The sequence below is a fragment of the Metopolophium dirhodum genome, chromosome 2, assembly GCF_019925205.1.
Source record: "Metopolophium dirhodum isolate CAU chromosome 2, ASM1992520v1, whole genome shotgun sequence".
Classification (NCBI taxonomy): domain Eukaryota; kingdom Metazoa; phylum Arthropoda; class Insecta; order Hemiptera; family Aphididae; genus Metopolophium; species Metopolophium dirhodum.
The window spans coordinates 21,900,675-21,921,312 of NC_083561.1; the positions used below are offsets into that span (position 1 = coordinate 21,900,675).

Below are 20,638 nucleotides of genomic sequence, written 5' to 3' on the forward strand. Positions count from 1 at the left end.
CGGACTTCGCACTATCTTAGACCGTGATTCTATCGTATTTATAAAAATTTTAAAAATATTAGATTTGAAGATTAATGGAGAAATGGTTTTTAATTTTTATCTTTTATCTGTGTTTTCAAACTTTGAATAGTAAACTTTCTAATACCAGGGTTAGGAATACTGTTCTGTGCTAAATACTAATTAAATGCCAAGTACATTCCTGTCTCCCGGACATGATCTTTTGAATGCAAACCGTTGTGTTTTGTACTTTTTTCTTATGAGTGGCGTTCCTGTGGACATTTCAAAAAATCACAACGTTTGCAAAGTTGAAAGTCAATGTTGAACAGATAAGAAATAAGAATAAGATCAAGGTGGAATATGGACTAATCAATCCACCTTGAATAAGATAAGGAAACGTTGTCAATTACTATTTGAATGATCCGTTTTTAAATCAACATCAAATATTCAAATCATGTAATATAAATTAAATTTATTATGTGATCAAAATTCAAAGCATTCACACGACACATTGCGAATTGAATAATAAAAATCCCCGACCCAAGGAGAAAAATTCCGGAATACAATATTACCTTCAAATAATAAATAAATAATTTTTCAGTGAAATCAATTGAATTGATATTGTTAAAACGTAGATTTAATTCTGTAAAATAATGAAATTGAGTACCTATTAATTTTTACAAGACTATAATAAATACAATTACTATTGGAGGTATTTTAAATTTTTACCAGATACATTTCCTAAAAATTATAATATGAAAAATAAAATAAAATTAATACCTACTTGAGATTTATTTATTTCAGCATAATGCAATAACATAAAACATTATAATACTATATTATGTTTCTTCTACTTATATGTTATATAACTATATCAGTACCTATATATACAATAAGAGCTGATACTAACTCTGCTTAGGTCATAGATATCTGGTATACGGAAAATATTACCAAATGGCAAGTACTGTATAACATGACATAATATCATATAGGTAGAGACGTATAGTATTTGATATTAGGTACTTAAGTCTTTAATAGTTACCTACTACCTATCAATCGTAGAAAATCATGAATATTATATAAAATATTTTTAGTTGTCATAGGTTAAACAAATAATTTAAAAAAAAAATTAAATAGGTAATAGTTGATGAATATGCAGGTACAATATTAATTATTACACCGTCTTCTTATAAGATTGGTAGGTATATATATTACCTATTACTTATTAGTTATTGGATATGTTGTCAAAGGTACACATCTATAGTCTATGATAAGTAGTAAGTACGTCAATAACATTCAAAGTTCTGTTTCTCACATCATCGTCAAAATATATTAACTATCTATTATCTTTTTATTTCATAATTCAAACTAATTATAATGTCATGTAATTGTAATATGCATCGGCATAACTTTCTTTATAGGGGATGTCTAGGGGGGGCCCCACCACAATACGTTTTTACTCTTTACATCTTCTGGTTAAAATCCAAATAATTGTATAAAAACAAACTGCCATGGGTTCAATGGATAAAGTATTTAACAAATATAATAAATAATAATAGATATGAGAGTGATTGCTAAATGCCAACTATTTTAACCTTAAATCCCTACTTAATAATTTATAACTTATAGATATTATTTTAAAGTGAAAACTCAAAGTTAATTATTAATACTATAGTCATACTATATACCGCACTGTTCAAAAAGAATCAATCACAATTTTTCATTTGACTTACAAATGGTACGACAATGTTTACCATCCCTGCGCGCAATAAGTTATGCACATATAGGGCATAGCCGCATAGACTATGGTACATGGCAGCATATACCTTTTACGTAGTCTAGGTTAAGTACAATAAATATCGATTTACTATAATGAAAGTTGTTTCACGAGATAAAATAAAACAACAAGTTACCATTTTGTTCAAACATAAGTATATAACTATTAATTGATAATGTATTAAATATATTTTGATCACGCATACGTCATATTATTTAACTATTTAAAAAAATCCAAATAATAAAAGTTTAAAAATGATATATAATTAATAAATAATAATAAAATGATAATAGTATAATATAATATAATATAATATTACCTATAATAAATGCAATTTCACCATCACACCCCACACATGTAGGTAGGTACAATATTATTAAACAATATGATAAATTAATAATATGTCATCAATACAATACAAAATCCATAGATATTAGGTATAAGGTATAACTTTATAAATTATAACTATACTTTCTATACAATATTAATATTAATTAATAATTAATTAGGTAGGTAACTATGTTTAATATTATATTTTATTTGAGCTGAAAGACGATTAAAAATGAAAATATTTTTTTTAAAACAATAGGCATATAGGAAACCTATACCTCGTATCGAGTTTACCTACATAATATGATATGTATAATACTTATTCAAGTCCCAAGATAATTGATTTAGTAGACAAAAGCTTCGACGCTGGCGACCGCAATATTGACGTGCACCCACCGCGGAAACGAGTCGACGAAAGATCGGAATTCGTCGCCCAACACCAAGTCCTTGTGTATCACCCAACTGTACGCCAAGGTGACGTTAATGGACATCTCACCGAAGCCACGGTCGCATTCGTGTTCCAACCAAAAGCTCCATACATTCTGTGGGCCACCAGCCGCTGGACCCGCCCCCGATGAGTGCTTTATCACGTACACATCGTTTCCCATCCAATTGGTGGCCACTTCCGGTTTTCCCGCGAAACTCCACGAATTCAACCGCGTACCGGGATAAGGGCTGATGTACACGTTCACCCTCTCCGGCCCTGTTACGTTGAACACGATCCGTCGCCGTCTCTTGTCGTCCTTGAGTATAACCACTTGGGCCGTGGCCGCGGACCGCTGCGCCGCCGGCGTCGGTCGACCCGGCAGCCAACCGGTGTGATACGCCAGCGACCCGGTCACCGGTGAGCCGCACATCAGTTCGCTGGTGCAATCAATGAGGGCCGCGTTCGGCGCGTAGTCAACGACCGTTCGCGGACCCTGTCGGTCCCAGTTGACGATCAGGTAACCGGAGTCGTTGTACCGAACGCCACCGCCGAAATCGTGGAATATGCGTTGTGTGTGTATCAGGTCGAGTCGCTGCTCAGTCTTGGCGCTCGAGTACGGGAACCCGACCGGCCGAACTGCAACGATAGCCACGGCCGTCAGCAGTACCGCGGCGCCCAGGCCGGCCAAGGCGGGGCGCGGCCTGTTTACCAGCGCGATGGCCGGCGCCAGGTGGCCGACAGTGGCATACGCAGACATGGCCATCAGCGTGCCGACCACGTAGTCGGGGTTGACGTTGGGGCCGAGGCGTCCAGAGATCGGTACGAACAGTGACACGAACATTTGCGTCAGGTACAGCACGAAAGCGACGGGTACGAACAGCGACGCCACGTATCCCGCTATCCAGAAAGCTGGCGTCCGGCCGGCGTTCATTATGCCCAATGTGCAGCTGGCGGCCGACGGCCACAGCACCATGACCGCAAAGAGGTAGCTGGAACGCAGACCCGCCATGGTGGAGACGAACAGCAGCGCCGTCCAAAACAGCTGAACGCCGTTAAGCATCGTCACGGTCCATTCCGCATCGGTCCTGGACCGGATTTTTGGGTAGTAAGCCGCCACGGTCAATATGGACCATGTTGCGGAACCGAAGTACACCAGCAGGTTGGTCCGGTTGCTGTACCAGCTCATCGAGCACCCGAGCCGATCCAGCGCGAACGCTACCAGTAGACACGACAGTACGGCCGCCACGATCGTGCAACCAGGACTTACAATGGCCGTCAACAGGTGCAAGCTGTACTCGCGGCGATTCATACCGACCGTCGTGAATTTAAGCGACAAGAATATCGAGAAGAAGGACAACAACACGATTATGAAGTTGGCGAACGCTCCCAAGAGTTCCGTATAGGAAAACATGTACACACCGAACACGTCGAAGAACACATACTTGGATTTGGTACTGTTCGTCACGTTATGCGTCGACATTGCTTTGGCGAGCGCGAACAAGTTTTCACCCGTGTTCTGCAACACGGACGGTTCAATTTGATCTAAATTATCGTATTTCGTGTGATAGACATACCCGTTTTTGTAATGCGCCAAATCAAGACCGGACATGTTTCCGAAATCTCTGAATATTCTAAAATCCGTGTCCGACGGTATTATGCCCGATTGAAATAATTCCTCGCCAATCACTTGACCGTATGGATGGGGAACGGTGCGAGCGTACAAATCTACCAAGTACGAATCAGACTTTGTAGTTTGGAACAATATCTCTCGACCCCCTGCTCCACAACTGTCGAGATTTATTACGTGCTTTGCACTTTTAGACCAAGGATGTTGAGTAACAAACCCATGGGATGCTTGAAGCATAATTTCTTCACCACCATTAAATAAAAAAATTATCGGTCTCCTGAGATGTGGGGTTTTAGCTAAAATTCGTAAAAGTTCTACCATCACAGCACAGTTTACACCATTGTCACTTACACCAGGCCCTGCTGGAACTGAATCATAATGACAATTTAACAAAATGGCATCGTTTAAACCTTGTTTAGGATCTATTTTAACAACAATATTTTGTAAGTCTTCATAACTTAATAGATACTTCCAATTTTTCATATTCAAAATAAATGAACCACTAACTTTTTGATTGTACATTTCAATATCATTCACATTGTCTACTTCGTTTGTAATATCATTGATTTCGGTTTTTAAGAGATTAAAAGCTAATTTTTCATTTTCATAACTACCAACAGGTCTTGGACCTAAATTCGCTAATTTAATTAATGTGGACATGGCACGTTTAGCGACAAAATCATTGCTAGTAGAATTATTTGATTCGGTGGGGGGTAATTTGTTATCCATGTAATATACAAACACATTTAAAATTATCAATACAGTCAGTGAAACTAATAGGGTTGGTACGGCTGAGAGACATTTTTGATTTTTGACAGCTTCATCTTTAGTATTGCTGGATTTTTCATCAATTTGAAACGTTTCCATTTGTTGATTGTTGTCGGACCTATTACCTCGATGACGCAGCTCCATTCAATTTTATCCTGTACAAAACACATAATGCTAGAAACCCCTATCATTAAATATATTTCTTGGTTAGTAAAAATGTCTCACATGACCTTTTGTTTGTGTTTTGTAAGTAATTAGGTAGTGAAAATATTAACTATACAGTAGTATAGTCAATAGATAAACAACCGAGCCAATATGAAATAATTGCTTTAGTAGCTTTATTAGTTGAACGATAAAAATTAATTGAGCTAAACTTTAACAATAAACATGTAGCAACTATTTTCTTTTGTTTGGATTTATAACAGTGATTATAACTTCCTATATATATATCCCAAGCCTTGGTTATTGATTATAAAAGTGATGATATATTTTTTACTTATATTATATTAAAAAATTGTGTGCACCTATACATGTTTGCATCTATCAATCAATAAATATGAATCTTTCTTATCTAACTTTTAATTTGAATGAACAGTGAAAATGAAGCATCTCATTGCACCAATGGTTTGAAATATAAGTTAGGCATAATTATTTTGCAGTTAATAGTTTCTACATTAAAATATTAGATTAGGTACTGATATAAAGCATCAACAACATTTCATACCGGCTCATATTTCAAAGTTAGTATTTTATAATATTTTGATTTTTTATATAATGGGCTGGAGTGAAATGTACACCTAATCTCATTGAGTAATAATAATTAAACCTTGTATTAGAGTTATTTAAAATATAATAAAATTAATAAAATGCATAAATATGTTTCAATTCATGAGCATACACGTGTATTAACAGTTAAAATATTTAATATACAATTTTTAAATTCTGTCTTATTAAACTTAAAATGCAAAAGTTTTTTTGAATAAGAAAATACTTTGTAAGTTATACTTATAAATTTAAATTAATAATAAATATAAAAAAAACAATAACAATTAAGAACACATTAAAAATATTGTTTTAAAAATGGTATTTACTCAGCTATAACTAAGGTATTTTTATGGTATATAAAATAAGAATATAACAATTAATTTGAAACAATACATCACATTTTGCAGTTCATTTTGATTTTATAGAGTATTAATTAAATATAAAAAATACATTGTAAATTAAGTAGTTATACAAATAAAATTACACAAATGTAAAAAGTGCTCAAGATAAATTTAATTTAATTATTTACAAAAAAAATTGTGAATAACTTAAAATTAAAATTCATTTTCTTTATTATGACACACATTTCCATAATATTATAATAACAGTAAAATAGTACTTAATTATTATTATAATTCTAAGAATGAAGGTTTTTTTCTATGTCTTCTACCAGGTTCAAGTAAATATGTAATATCAACTTTTTCATCTTCTGGCAAATTGGACAGCAATTTTGTTAAAAGCGTATCCAATCTTTGTTTTTTTATTGAAAATTGAGCCTTTGATAATTTTTTTGAAGTTTGAATAGTTTCTATATGTCTTGGTCTAGGGGTTGTAGAACTATTGGACACTTTTACCATAAGTCCATGAGGAGCAAATGTTCTTGCTAGTTTCAGTTTTTTATCATACTTTTCAAAAGCATAACTTTTGGTACAAATTGGAGGATTTTTTGACTTATTCATTTTTGCAAACATCCGTGCACATTTGTCTACTCTGTACTCACATATGTATAGATGTTTATGTTCAGAGCCAATAGGATAACCCTTGCTGTATGTAGAAGGATCAAGAACCCAACACCTACCCATAATAAGATCTAATGAAATTTTTTCATAGATAGGGACTCTGACAACCTCATTAGGGTAAAATTTCCGTGTCGGTTCATGGTATGTTTCATGTGGTCTAAGATAATGATGTCCAAAAGAAAAACGCTCACCAGTTTCATTTTTCCACAATCGCTCTACTCTAAATATGTCACAATCCGAGTACTTGAAATTTTTTATAGTTTTATAAGAATGTGATTTACCACTTTCAGGATTTGTAATATCTCTAAGTACATATACTGTATCATTCACTCGAATTTGTAAATCTTCTCTTATTAATGTTAAATAATGAACTTCAGAGGGTTCAGCATAGCTTGGTGGTGTAGGTAATTGTATTTCATAGTCAACTTCTCGACGATCACAACGTTCACATAAATAATATTCTACTTTTCCAGGATCAGCTTTAATACAATCACAGTGTTGCCATACCAAACAACGTTCACATTGAATCATCAAACCTTCTTCTTCATGTAACCCACAAATACACCGCACCACATCATCTTGATCACCTCCAGGATTGTTTTTCTCTGCTATAAAAGCTTCTGGAATAGGTTTTTCTAAAATGTTTTCAATTTTTGGTACAAATTCTATTTTGGCCAAATTATAAATCTTACGTAAACGAGTAGATATTACACCTAAATCTGAAGTTCGCCCATAATACTTCATATTGTTTGTAAGCAATTTCAAAATATCTGAATCAAATGCAATTACAGTATCATAAACACCTACTTCAATATTATTAGCAATCGTTGTTAAATCAATAGGTTCTGATATTTTTTGATAGTAATTTGGAACTCTACGTTTAGATGGTAATGTTATAAATGGTGTAGCTAGTATTTCACCTGTCTCTTCTTTAGCATTACATATTATGTCAAAAAGTTGTTTAAATATTGTGGCTAACTTAGCCTTTTTTTCCATTTCCGGATCATTTTGAGCAGTTGCTAGTCTTCTGGTTCGTACTGAACAACTATTAGTTAGAGCATTCATTTGTGCTCTAAATACTTCTGTTTGTTTTGGTTTATTATCTTTTCCTCTTCGTTTTTTCCTTATTTTTTCTATTTTCATAAGGTTTCTATACAAACATATTTTATGCAGAGATATTAATTCTTTATCTTCTTTACTGATTACGATAGGTGCGTTTGATACAAGTTTTTGTTGTATACTAACAATAGATAAAGACTTTTTAGGTGAAGTATTAGTATTAGGAGCAGCTTTTCTTGAACGATTTCTATTAGTTGGTAGATGGTTTGAAACACTAGGAGATCTTATGGTAATTCTTTGAGTTTTTCCTCCAATTACACCTCTACATTTTAGAGACTTACATTTGCATAATTGGCCTTCATCTGGATTAAATAAGGAAAAATTATAGTCGTAGCATAATTCTTCATCATGTTGTATTTTACGAAGAGCAAACAATGCCATTCTAAATAATCCATTCACACTCCATTTCTGCATTTCACAATTAGGCTCACAAGAATGGTTTACAAATCTTGCTTCACCACCCATTCTATGGCCATCAATAACTGATCCTCCATCTAGTTTTAAGCAATAATGGTGTACATCATTTTTATAGATAGACGTCATTCTATCTTTAAATGTTTGTTCACTAACTACTTCACCGACATACTCTAATAATAATTCACCACTTTTTACCTCTTCTGTAGTTTTAATTCCCCAACCTTTTTCTTCAGTCATAAATTTAACTAAGCCAGGGGCCCATTGTTGCGTTTGTAGACGTTGATTAGAACATTTTTCTTTACACGGACAAAGTTCAGGCGAACATTCAGCAAATATCATTCTATTTATACAATCATCTGTACAACCTTTACCTTCAGTTGGTACTACACAATTACAAGACTGTGCTTCATAAGTACAAATTGGTTTGAAATCATAATAAACATTTGTCTTTAACTTCCTATAGTTCCAAGACTGTATTGAATGCTTTTTATCGGGCTTCTTCTTCTGAGGTTTTACTTCAATAATAGGGTCAGTTTTAATTTTCTTAGGTAAACTTACACTAGATGCATCACTATCCTCTTTTTCATCTTTCTTTTTATCTTTTAATTTATTAAGAACAACAGCACGGATACTTCTCCTTTCTGGAGTAATTTCAATTTGTTCACTCTTTGACCGTGGTTCAATACTTTTATGTTTAATAGATATATCATCAGATACTATAAGGTCTGTACGTTTCTTTTTTTTTTTCTTTACAGGAAATCCAGTTCGGTTAATACACTTTTTTCTTTTCTTTAATTTTCCTATTGGACTTTCTTTTTCAGGTTTAATTATTTTCACTTTTTTGACATTAGTTTCATCTACCTTTTTTTTCAGTTGTAAACTTGGCATTTCAACAGTGGGTACAAATACGCCAGCAGGAGGTTTCCTTGGTTTAGGTTCATCTCTTTTTTCACTATCTTTTGCTTTAACTTCTGGTATTGCAGAATTGCTTCGTAAACCTGACTTTTTCTTAACTTCAGACTTTACTTTAACTGTTTTAATTTGTTTATCAGATTCACTACCAGAATTTTCATCCCTAGATACATCTTCAACATATGTAACACCAGCACCTGTTGATGATGTTATATGATAATGTCGTTTTTTTAATGGTAGTCGCTGATCATTAGTAGTTTCAGAATCTCTTGAAGTATCTGGAGATCCTTTTTTTCTTTTTTTATCAATATCATTATCACTGTAACTTGTCTTATCAATTTTCCTTTTTTTACCAGATCTGTCTCTTTGTTTTGACTTCAATGAGCTAGATTTACCTCTGATACTTTCTGAGATTTTAGATATATTTAAACATTGAATAAACAAAGCAACCAAATTTTCCATTTCAGCTATAAATTTAGGATTTAATGTCTTCTTACGCTTTTTTTTCTTTTTCTTATTCTTTTTCTTCCTTTTATGAACTTTAATTTCTTTTGGAGGATCATAATCTAAACTTTTTGTTGTTGGACTGTTTGGTTCTAAAAGAGGGGGCATTTTCTTAGGACGACCGGGTCCACGCTTAAAATTAGCTGACAATTTGGGCAAAACGATCTGCGTGTTTATATTTCCTTTATCACCTTTTGTCGCAATTGCACCTTTTGGTCTTCCTCTGCCTCTTTTTATAACATTTTCCTTTTGTTTACTAATAACAGTTTTATTTTCTAATGAATGTGGATTAGTTTTGCAATTAGGTTTTTGTATCACGCTTTCTGTTTTTTCCACAAAGTCTTTTAACAATTTAGACGAATAAGCTGGTTTTTTATTTTCATCTTCAGAAGAATTATTTAAACGTATAATTGCATCATTCACAACACAATCTTTGATCTCTATATCACTTGAGTCACTGCTGTCGCTTAAATTTTTTGGTCGAACATCATCAAATCCAGTAGAGAAACTTTGATTTTGAACATCAGATAAAATTTCAGCTAAGTCTTCTTGATTAATAACTTGTAAATGTTCAGGTTCTAAGTTTTCAAGCTTGTCCATTTCTGAACTCGAAGAAAATGTTTTTTTTGGTTCTTCCGGCCAAAATTCTTTTTTTTTTGATCCATCACTAGAAGTACCATCATATATTGGTTGCTTCACAGAATGCGCTGATTTAGAAGAAGAGCTAGATTCATCACTAGAACTGGAACTTGAATGTGAATGTGATTCTACTGAATCTTTAGTTCTTTTTTGTTTGTCCAGTCCTTTTCTTTTTGACCAAGGTAGATATGATGAAAGTGAAGTATCTGACGAGTCGTCGATGTTATCATCATCAACTGAAGAATAACCAAATTTTTTAGTGCAATATTTTTCTTTTTCAGATTCAGTTTCAGATTCTGACTCTGATTCAGAGAAATCTACTACTTGGTTAGTTATAGTGTTATGAGATGTCTGAATAGGATCTTTAATAGCATCCATATCAACTGTTGAAGGTAAGTCTTCTAAATCAGAATCATGTGCTGGTTGATGAATAACAGCACTCCACGCAGAACTGCTTAGAAGATCACCACAGACTTTACTCACAGATTCGTTACTTTGCCCTGAACTATTCATTGTAGTTGTGTTGTTTGTTAAAATCATAATAAAGACATATTTTACACTTAAATCTAATGAGAATATTTTTTTAAGTGCACATTTTCAACATATTCATATTATTCAAACAAATGATTGACAAAATTATATGACAATGATGAGATTTTTGTTATGATTAATGTGATGAACTTACTGCTTCAGCGCTTTATGAAAATAATAACAGTTCACCAACTCAACTTCAGTAAAGTCTGAAAAATATATTAAAATGTTTCAATAAGTTAAAAACATAACAAGGTTAACTAGAAATAAATAAATTATATTAGTTTAAGATTTTTACCAACACAAAACTATAATAAAGCATTACAATTTAATATTACTTTGGCGAAGTAGTGTAACTATAAGTTCTCATTACAGGCATAAGGCAATTGGTAAAACATTGGCATGGCTTGGATAATTTTTTTTCTAAGAGCCCCTCCTCTAATATATTGAAACATCCATTTAACAAAATATTTTTGAGAACCAAACTAAATTAGAACCAAATTTATTTAATTCTATTTAACAAAATTCTCTATAATACAATTTTTTTTTAAGTTATATGAGATTGTAATATGGAAGTTTCACTGTAATAAATACTTATAATCAATCATGTCTGGGATAATATACAGAGTATTCCGTAAGGATATACCCATTTGATCGTTTTACCTATAAACTAAAAAAATTATTAAAAATCAAACTTTAATTGTTCCTATATAACGATATCTTTACATCTGCTAGGTAATGATTACACCTATTGATATAAAGTAAGGTACTACTACCCAAACTAAAATCTGTTTTTGTTCACTGTATCTTGGGGATCACAACCGTAACTAATTGATTTGTTCACAACGTTTTGATATGTTATGTTTCTATAACATAGTATATTTTTGTTTTTGTTAAGTTCTTAACTAATATTACGTTTAATGTTAAAAATTAACTATGTTCCAGAATGATAAGGTTTTATAACATTATAGATTCAGTATGTTCTGTAAAAATATACATTCATAATGTTATAGGAAGGTACACAATAACTAACATACAACATAGACTATTATATTGTATTTTCAAAGTATATTATACACTAAACTAGCTAATGAGCACATATGAATTTGAATAGCAAAGCAGAAGATCCGGTCATCAAGTCTGTATTGATTAAAGATGTTGAAATTTGTAGGATATTTATACAGTTCATACATTCTTGTTAAATATGGTTCAATGGTAATGTAATAAATGTGCAAAAAATCGTTTTTAAATGCACGAATCCGAATGCATTTAAAGTTACGAAAATATAAACAATAACGCGTATTGTGTCTATGCAGCAGTACAGGACGGATAGACAACATTCATTAATATTAAGTTATATGGAGTGTTACTTACTTGCAGATCGAAATATGCTCGTACGGAAATTGTTTACATCGAAATAATTTTCCAATTTTCTGACAATAAGCAGTATTGCAGTAATAACAATTGGTAGAAATAGTTTTAAGAATATTAAAATATATTTATCAATTTTCTCTTCGTTGACATATTTGTCATTTGTTTGGTTATCCGTATATTATTATTATTATTATTCACGATTCCGTTATCAGTATCACATGGAAATGGCGAAAAGCGTCCCGCAATTTGAACAGCGGGTAATTAGTTACACAGAATATAATAATAGTTATATAGTAATCCGGTAGTCGTTGAAACTTGAATTTTTCACACTAATTGGTCAGCGATCGTGTTTTTCGACCGCAGCAGTCTGGTCTAGATTAAATGTACACGAAACCTAAGCGATTGATTTCCGAGTTGGTCCAATGATTCGCGACTGGACTCGATTTATAAAATATTTACCAATTTACCATATCGAATTAATTTATGCACATGTTTGTTTACAGTACGTTTCTTGTCAAATAATGCTCTTATCATTTTTAACGTTTATTATCAATGTTTTATAATATTCTGTGTTAATACGTTATTCGTTTAGCCCGCGATCACAGAATAGATGAAATATATTAATAAATATTTCATCTACTCTGTGCCACGATTATAAAGAACTTTATATTTTTTCTTCATACTCGTGGTTAAGCCTTTTAGGGACTGCAAAATTTTTAATTTTTCTCAACCTCGCTATATTGATATGGCAATATATCGTTCAGGAAAATATCGATAAGTCGATTTGACTTTATCTAAATCTTATGTTTGAGAGAGACGCTAGCGGTGAAAAGCCGATAGAGACGATACTGAGAAACAGAGCCGCGACTAGTAGTTATAATTTATTAATATTTTTCTATAATAAGCTATGAATTCAAAATTTAATCTAAGGTTGTCCATAAGTTTTACAATAATTATAAAAGAAATCCAGCGTAAGTCAATTAAAAAATTCACGCGTAAAATAACGATTTAGTAATAAATGGTTTTAGATTTTTGTTATTGTTAAAAAACTACCAGTCGCAGAAACTTGAAACTTTTACAAAATGCTTAAATTAGTATTTACCCCGGTATTTTCTATACATACTTTAATTTTTGAAATATTTCGCTTATTTTTAAGCTATTTATGGGAAATATTTTATTTTTTTTAAGTTGTGAGTCATGGAAAATCGTTTTTTTTTTTGACAGTTGAGTACAATGGTTAAACTGGTAATAACGCTACTCGATAGTCTGGATAAAACGGTTTTTGGTAATAAATGTAATGTTAACTTTTTCCATAGTTTACTGTTTCCGTGGAAAATATGTATAATGGATAATTTAGTAAGTAGTAAAACTGGTAGTAGTCCATTGTTCCACTTTTTCTCTAAAAACCACTATAACCAATGTTTATTTTTTCCACTAAGATATCTAGTCCGTGATTTTTTTTAATTTGTAATAACCATCATATTTAAAAGATATGCTGGTTGCCGAACGAGTAATATTTACTCATTGAACTATATATATATTCTTAGTCGGTGGTTCAATGTATTTACTACAATATTTATTGACATTCACAAGTTCTTATCAAAGTACTCTGACTATACTAGCGCATCCGGTATTCAACATTTTAAACTATAGTTAATGGTTATTGAATACAATACTATATACAAAAATATATATATAATAGCTATGTAAATATGTAATATTGTTTTTTTTTTATATAATAAACTAAATTTACTTATTTTTATTTCATAAGTTGTTGTTATTTATTACATAATTGATATTCTATTTAAATATCCATATTACCTAAAAAAATTATCTTTATTTAAATATGCATGTATATCTTTAATCGTAGTAAGAACTAAACATTGGAAAATCCCGAAAATCTAGTTATTAGGAAAAATTTAAATGTTGAAAAAATTTAAAAATGATACAGTCTTGCGATCATAGACCTATAATGGACAGCGCTTAGAGAGAGAAGTCGGGGCCCAAGGGTAGGATATAGAGTGAGCGACAAAAGAAACAAAGTAGTAACATTTATTCAGTTCCTTATCCGGTCTTCTTCACTATACGTCATGTTCTTTCTCTCTCAATTATAAGGTTATATTATGATCCGATGATTGCCTAACATTGTGAGCAAGGGCGTCCGCAGGAATTTGTCAAGGGGAGGGCAAAATATTTTCTTTTTTACATTTTTTTTTTCACTATCCTATTAGTTATAAAGTATTTTTGTGACATATTTTCTTTCATATAGACAAGGAATGTAAAAATATTTATGAATTATACGTACCTACATAGTTAGTTAAAACTTAATCTTGCAGCATTAATTTTAATTAAGTGTTATGTAATTTTAAATTATCAAATACATTATTTTTTAATAGAAAAATGTTACCGTTGGTTTTATAATTTTAGGTAATTTATAAAATTAAATATTTCAAGCTTATTCAGTCATTAATACCACAAACTTGAAAAGTTGTAGCTATTGTAGGTATGCCATCTATGAACATTTAATTTTTTTATCATTAAAGTAAAAACTTGGTTAACACTGCAGTATTGCACTTGGTCCCACCACTACATCTCATGATCTATAAAGCAACGTTCTTAGTTCTAACTCTGAATCGAGTGTAATAAAAATCACTCTGAAAAAAAAAAATGATTTTATTTTTAATTTAAAAAAAGTTTATTTTGCGATATTTTATATTACCTATGATGTAATGATTGAGGTTGGGATTATAATGCACTTAGCATTGTTTTCAAAATCTACGCGATACTCGTTGTATAACATATCTACATTGAATTTGTTGACGATTTTAAAATTTAAGGTCATTATTTGCATTTAAAGATTTTTAGAACATTTTGAAGTTTTTTCTAAATTTTATTTTTAAATTTGCACATGTTTTTATATGATTTTTATAGTAAATATAAGATCTAAAGTCTAAACCTATAGTTGCAGAAAAAAATAGTTAATTTTCAGTTAAAATAAGTAGTCTAATTGATAAGTTCTGTCTGTTAAACTTTAACTTTTCTGCAATCATTTAAAAGTTTATAGAATTGTTATGGCAATTTTTAGTTTTTTTAAAACATTAAAATCATCAATAATAATATATGATAATCAATCCAGAAAAAGCCAAGGGAGGGGCATCTGCCACTACTTGCCCCCCCCCCCCCCCACCCGGTAAATATGTTCTAGATCCGCGCCTGCAGTAACCTACCACATAAAATTGTGATTCGCGATACCACGACTGTCTATACGTATAATACTCTATGAGTGTACCACATTACACAGAAAGAATGAAAAAAATGTATGTGTGCACATTAAATGGGTGGCTGGCGGATGGTGTACTATTCACATGGCTATGTGAATTGTGAATTGTATATGGGCATAGAAGTATAGAACAATATGATATGGCCATATGGGGAAGCCTGCCAAGAAGCCCTAGAGCCTAGAGCCCTAGAGACACCATATTTCTAGTTAAAACCATTATAGTGGTATCAAAATATTAACAAAATAAAAAATGTTAATTTTTTTTTTGACCATCAAATACAATATTATTACAACATTACAATAATAACAGGTAACACTGAACGTTTTATCAATGGGTACTATCACTAGTTAGGTAACCAAATATACCAGTTACCATTTTGTTTAAATTGGTGCTCTTTTGGCATGTGGTTTGGAGTCGTATTCCCTATCCATTATATTATTTTATCTTAGTCCGGGGTTGATTACTGATTGCTGACTCGTGGTCTTTCTTTTTGTTTCACTTCGCCTTTCGAAAGGACTTCTGCGTTGGACGTGAAAATAGCCACTGCGAATTACAATGGCCAAGAGTATAAGGAGCAAGTGGCGCCGGAAGATGAGGGCTATCAAGCGGATCAGATATGGTGTGAAGGAATTGGACAGATTGAAGACGATGCTAGTGAATGCCGGAGAGATTGAAGTCAAAGAAGGCGGTGAAATTGAGCACATTTGTTTAGGTAATTTATTTTCTTTCATTATATCGCCTATGGGTTATTTTGCACAAATAAATACTCTTGTGAAATGAGTATTTGAGAATTGAGATCGTCATTATATACTTATGCTGTTTGATTATGCAGTACTGTTGTGCCTCTACTTGTGTATAAATGAAAGTATATTCATATTTCACATTTTATTACACCTCTAAAGTCATTATCATATTTTTCTCTATAGAAATACTATAAGTTTTAAAGGTTTCCGTTTTATTTTCACAACAAAATACCTGGTCAAGTCAATAGGAAGTGTCACTACTGGGTGGCTTCTTTCAACAATCTCCTTCATATTCACGTAATTTTAGACCATATTCTTATTGTACCTCCAGGGTACAGATTGTATATTTCATATAAAAATAAAAATAAAAAAAAAAACAAAATACTAACATTTTTACTCGCATTTTTATTGCTAATTCGTAAGTGTGATAAGGTACTAACAGATAATTACCATAAAATCGGGTACCTACTTATTATTTTGTAACAAAAAACATATTATATGTTACTATTATAATATGGAGAAAATAGAAGATGTACTTATAGAGTTTGTTGAGTTTCTATTTCAGACATAATTATCTGTCCTTTTTTTCATTTTAAACCAATAACAATAAGGATCTGTTAACCATAAAAATGATGTGTCGTATTATGTCAACAAGTTACAATGTCTACCATTTACAGTTCTTTTTATTTAAAATTAATAGTACATAATAATATAATACAATGGTATGTAGTCTATGCTAATATAATAAACTATATAAAAGTTAAAGACATTTTGATATGGCAACACACTAAATAAAAGTCTTGCACTTAAACCATTCTAATTATTATAAATCTATATATCTACTCAGATAATTCAGTATCATTTACTAAACCATTTTAATTAGCATAGACTACAATATATGTACTGTTAACATTAAATAAAAACAAACTGTTAATTATTGTATGCATTGTAACTTGTTAACATAAAACCTATGTTAAAAATAATGTTTTACAACTGTATTCATTCCGTAACTGGATATATAATTAATATGAAATATATATACATATATATTATATAATATATATAATTAATATGAAATATAATATTTTTACAACTCTTTAATCTATAATACATATTTATAGTTAAAGCTAAAAATGAAGAAGCTGAAAAAATTCAACTAGAGAAAGAAGAAAAAACTAAAGTGGATAAAACTGCAGAACCATTAAATGAAACAACAAAAAAAGTTCAACACCCTACTTGGCTAAGGAAAAAGGAATACAAGAAATACATAAGAAGTTATAGAAAACAACAGTCAATCAACGCTAAAAGAATAAAGGGATCTATTAAAAAAAAAAGTATTGCTGTAAAAAACTTGTAATTTTTGACCATTTCCAAAATAAAATATTTTTGTTTAAAGTTAATCATTAAGTTTTTAAACTTTAACAAATTTAACTCATTTTTTAAATTTAATACCTAATGATTATACATGGAATGCTATGTAATTGACATTCATAATTTATTGAGTTATTGTTATGGATTAATTTTTAGATTCTATGACATGTTTGCTCCCTATTTTTGCGTATGCTGTAGACTATATACATTATGGATTTTGTAATATAGATATAATATTGAATACAAATAAAACATTTACCTGTAAAACTGACAACACAACAATAAACATCTTGCTTGGTGTGTTTTAAAAAATAAATAATTAAAGCAATTAATACATCATACTTACAGTTTGTAGAAATGAAATGGAGTCTGAGACAATTGGTGGCGATCGCTGATATTTATATAATTGATAGGACAGTAGGTAGGTAGACACCCTAATAATTCATAAGTTATAAATAAACAAAAATATATTCTAAAACAGGCATTGGCGGGCAACAGTCAACGTCTCTGTAATAAGTTATTTTTAATAAAAAAAAATTCTTTTTACATGCATTGTTGCTAATACAGCACATTTACTTCTAACATAGATTATATATTATCTACGACGTCTAAATATTTTACATAATTCTCTGGTGTGTCATTTCATTAAATATATTTTCATGTTTTCTACTGTACTCTATGATAGATAGTTATTTAATTAAATATTATGTTACTATTGGCAATTAACCTACATTGGTTCCTTTCGTGTTTGTGTCAATTGTACTTTCTAACACTTTTCTATTAGCTAAAACTGAATTCTGAACCTATTCTTAATAAAAATAAATGCAATATAAAAAAGGTGGATAAGTGTTTGTCGCTCTGCTGTACAGTAGGTTACAAGTGGGTCACCGTAATGGATGGTGTTAAATTTGAATTCAATGATATAATATCATCGTATAAGAAAAACGATTCTGAGCGAAAACGGTCAGTCAGCCTATGATTTTACCAAGTATATTTGATGATATTATTGTGAATAAAGTAATTTATATATAACCTATTTATTTGGAGCCTTGTTTTAAATTTTCAATCCTTAGCCATAAAAGTTAAAAATGTTATACATTTTCACGCTTTTTTACCCAACAAATAAAAATTTATTAATATTTATAGAAAAAAAAACTAAAAAAATTGAAAACTGACAATGTCCGTAAACAGCTCAAAAAGAGTCAAAATATTTTCAAAATTTTATGGTGTATAGAAAATACTAATATAAACATTCAGTGAAATTTTCAAGTATCTACAGTCATTCGTTTTTTAATTACAATAAAATAAGAAAATTGTTACATGAGAAATCGAGTAAATATCAAATGTTGTAAAAATATAAATTTCAGACGCTCATAAAAATTTAATTTAAGTTTCTTCTAGACATTTTTTTTTTTTTGATAAAGGTAGACAAACTTATGAGTAATCTTATATTACATTTTCAAATCTTAGATTTAAAAAGAAAAATTTTTATGAATTCTCAACTCAAAATAATTGAATATGGACACACAGACAGACAGAAATACATTAATTTGTATATGTATAGAAGAGAAGAAGATAGTAATTATCGTTATTTCAAAGATATATATGGGAGTCACCAATAAATATCTGTTGTCCCTATACTATTTTTAATACTATACAATATATAAAAACAATACTGGCATCATTATTTAAAGGTACATGGTTCACGTTTGCTGATGATACCTCTAGTTAATGTCTAACATAACCATGCCCAGCTTAAGGGGTAGGCGACATAGGCCCACGGCTAGGGCGGCATTTAAGCAGCACTTTAATAAGAGGGCGGCATTTTTAAAATACTGATAATATTATATTGTTAGGGGTAGCAAAATTTGATTTTGCCTAGTTCATTATTTTTGCTTGAGCAGGCCCTGAACATAACAAAGATAAATTTAAACAAACTGTCAAAATTGTCGCTTATAGTATATTTATGAGTGAATAGAAAAATATCTAACATTAATAAATAAGTATGGATGCCATTAGTCACTAATCACTCACAGCCTCCAACCTCATAGATATAACTTTATAATAGGTACACAAATAATGTGATACTTATAATATGAACTTATATTTTAAAATGTATATTGATTTAAGATAATATATAATTTAAAATTTAAGTATACCCGATATTTATAAATTATATCATAATATAAATTGTATAAGAATTTCATTGTAAAACAAATTATATAATATATCTAGGAACTCTATACATCAGATACAAGCTCAGTTAGTATACATACAGTGGGAGTACCTAACAGAAGCTCGCTACAGTCGCACGTTGCTTTATTTGTAGCAATTAACGTGGCATTGCTACAATACACCTTATGTGGCAAAATACTAGTGTCCTGGAAACTTACAGTTGGCTTAGCAGAAATTTTCATTTATTTTGTTGCCACCTAAAACCTATTTTCCTTGGTGATGATTAAAATATTATAACTGTTATATTTATTTATATTATAATAATTATGTATTGATGTGTTTATTAGTGCATTTTTCAGGTTTAGTCCACAAATAACTTATATAGTCAAAAATCCCGTCAAGGGACTAAATGTCAAACAGTTCAAACTACAAACTACCAATATTTAATAAGAACATTTTAAAAAAAATTTGCGAAAAAGTAATGTTTAAACAATAACGCTAGTAGTGCTCTATATTTTTAAAAAAAGTAGCGATTACTGGCTACTTTTTTGAGGGAGTAACTGTAGCGTTTGCGAGCTACAAAAATCGGTAGCTTCCCCCCGGCCGCTGTATTAATATTAGCTCTTATTACTATAATTTATCACAAATCAATATGATAAGGAATTATGCTGAAATACATACATATTATATAAAATATTAAAACATAATTGCAGCAAGTCACTATTGATTGCATCGTTTACAGTTGGACATAGTTTTAATTTTGTTTAGTTGACTTCAGTGTTAATTTTATGTAGTATGTAGTTTACCACAGCTATTTAATAATATATAAATTAATATTAAGAAGTAATTACTAAATGTACCT

General features: G+C 30.8%; 3 protein-coding genes across 4 annotated transcripts; 1 reads left to right on the top strand and 2 right to left on the bottom strand.

Annotated features, from left to right (window-relative positions):
* Positions 1–2,448: 2,448 nt before the first annotated feature.
* LOC132938824 (endoplasmic reticulum metallopeptidase 1-like) lies at positions 2,449–5,070 on the bottom strand. The gene has a single exon (XM_061005832.1). It carries the CDS (start codon positions 5,068–5,070, stop codon positions 2,449–2,451), a length of 2,622 nt encoding a protein of 873 aa, XP_060861815.1.
* Positions 5,071–5,113: 43 nt separating this feature from the next.
* On the bottom strand, positions 5,114–18,348 carry LOC132939487 (histone-lysine N-methyltransferase ASH1L). 2 transcript variants are annotated; one of them, XM_061006677.1, is made up of 2 exons: positions 17,948–18,348; positions 5,114–11,041 (listed from the first exon to the last, which is right to left on the bottom strand). In XM_061006677.1, the coding sequence occupies exon 2, from the start codon at positions 10,839–10,841 to the stop codon at positions 6,321–6,323; it is 4,521 nt and encodes a 1,506-aa protein (XP_060862660.1). In that variant the 5' UTR covers positions 10,842–11,041; positions 17,948–18,348; the 3' UTR covers positions 5,114–6,320. The 2 variants fall into 2 exon arrangements, with proteins under 2 accessions (XP_060862660.1, XP_060862659.1); XM_061006676.1 differs by lacking the exon at positions 17,948–18,348 and adding an exon at positions 12,207–12,697.
* On the top strand, positions 15,913–17,630 carry LOC132939490 (protein LLP homolog). The gene is made up of 2 exons (XM_061006679.1): positions 15,913–16,199; positions 17,352–17,630. The coding sequence occupies exons 1-2, from the start codon at positions 16,043–16,045 to the stop codon at positions 17,585–17,587; spliced, it is 393 nt and encodes a 130-aa protein (XP_060862662.1). The 5' UTR covers positions 15,913–16,042; the 3' UTR covers positions 17,588–17,630.
* Positions 18,349–20,638: the final 2,290 nt, after the last annotated feature.

Coding starts and splice junctions, on each gene's coding strand:
- LOC132938824 (XM_061005832.1), bottom strand. CDS start 5,070: ATGGAGCTGCGTCATCGAGGTAATAGGTCCGACAACAATCAACAAATG.
- LOC132939487 (XM_061006677.1), bottom strand. CDS start 10,841: ATGATTTTAACAAACAACACAACTACAATGAATAGTTCAGGGCAAAGT.
- LOC132939490 (XM_061006679.1), top strand. CDS start 16,043: ATGGCCAAGAGTATAAGGAGCAAGTGGCGCCGGAAGATGAGGGCTATC. Junction 16,200..17,351: donor AATTGAGCACATTTGTTTAG/GTAATTTATTTT, acceptor ACATATTTATAG/TTAAAGCTAAAAATGAAGAA.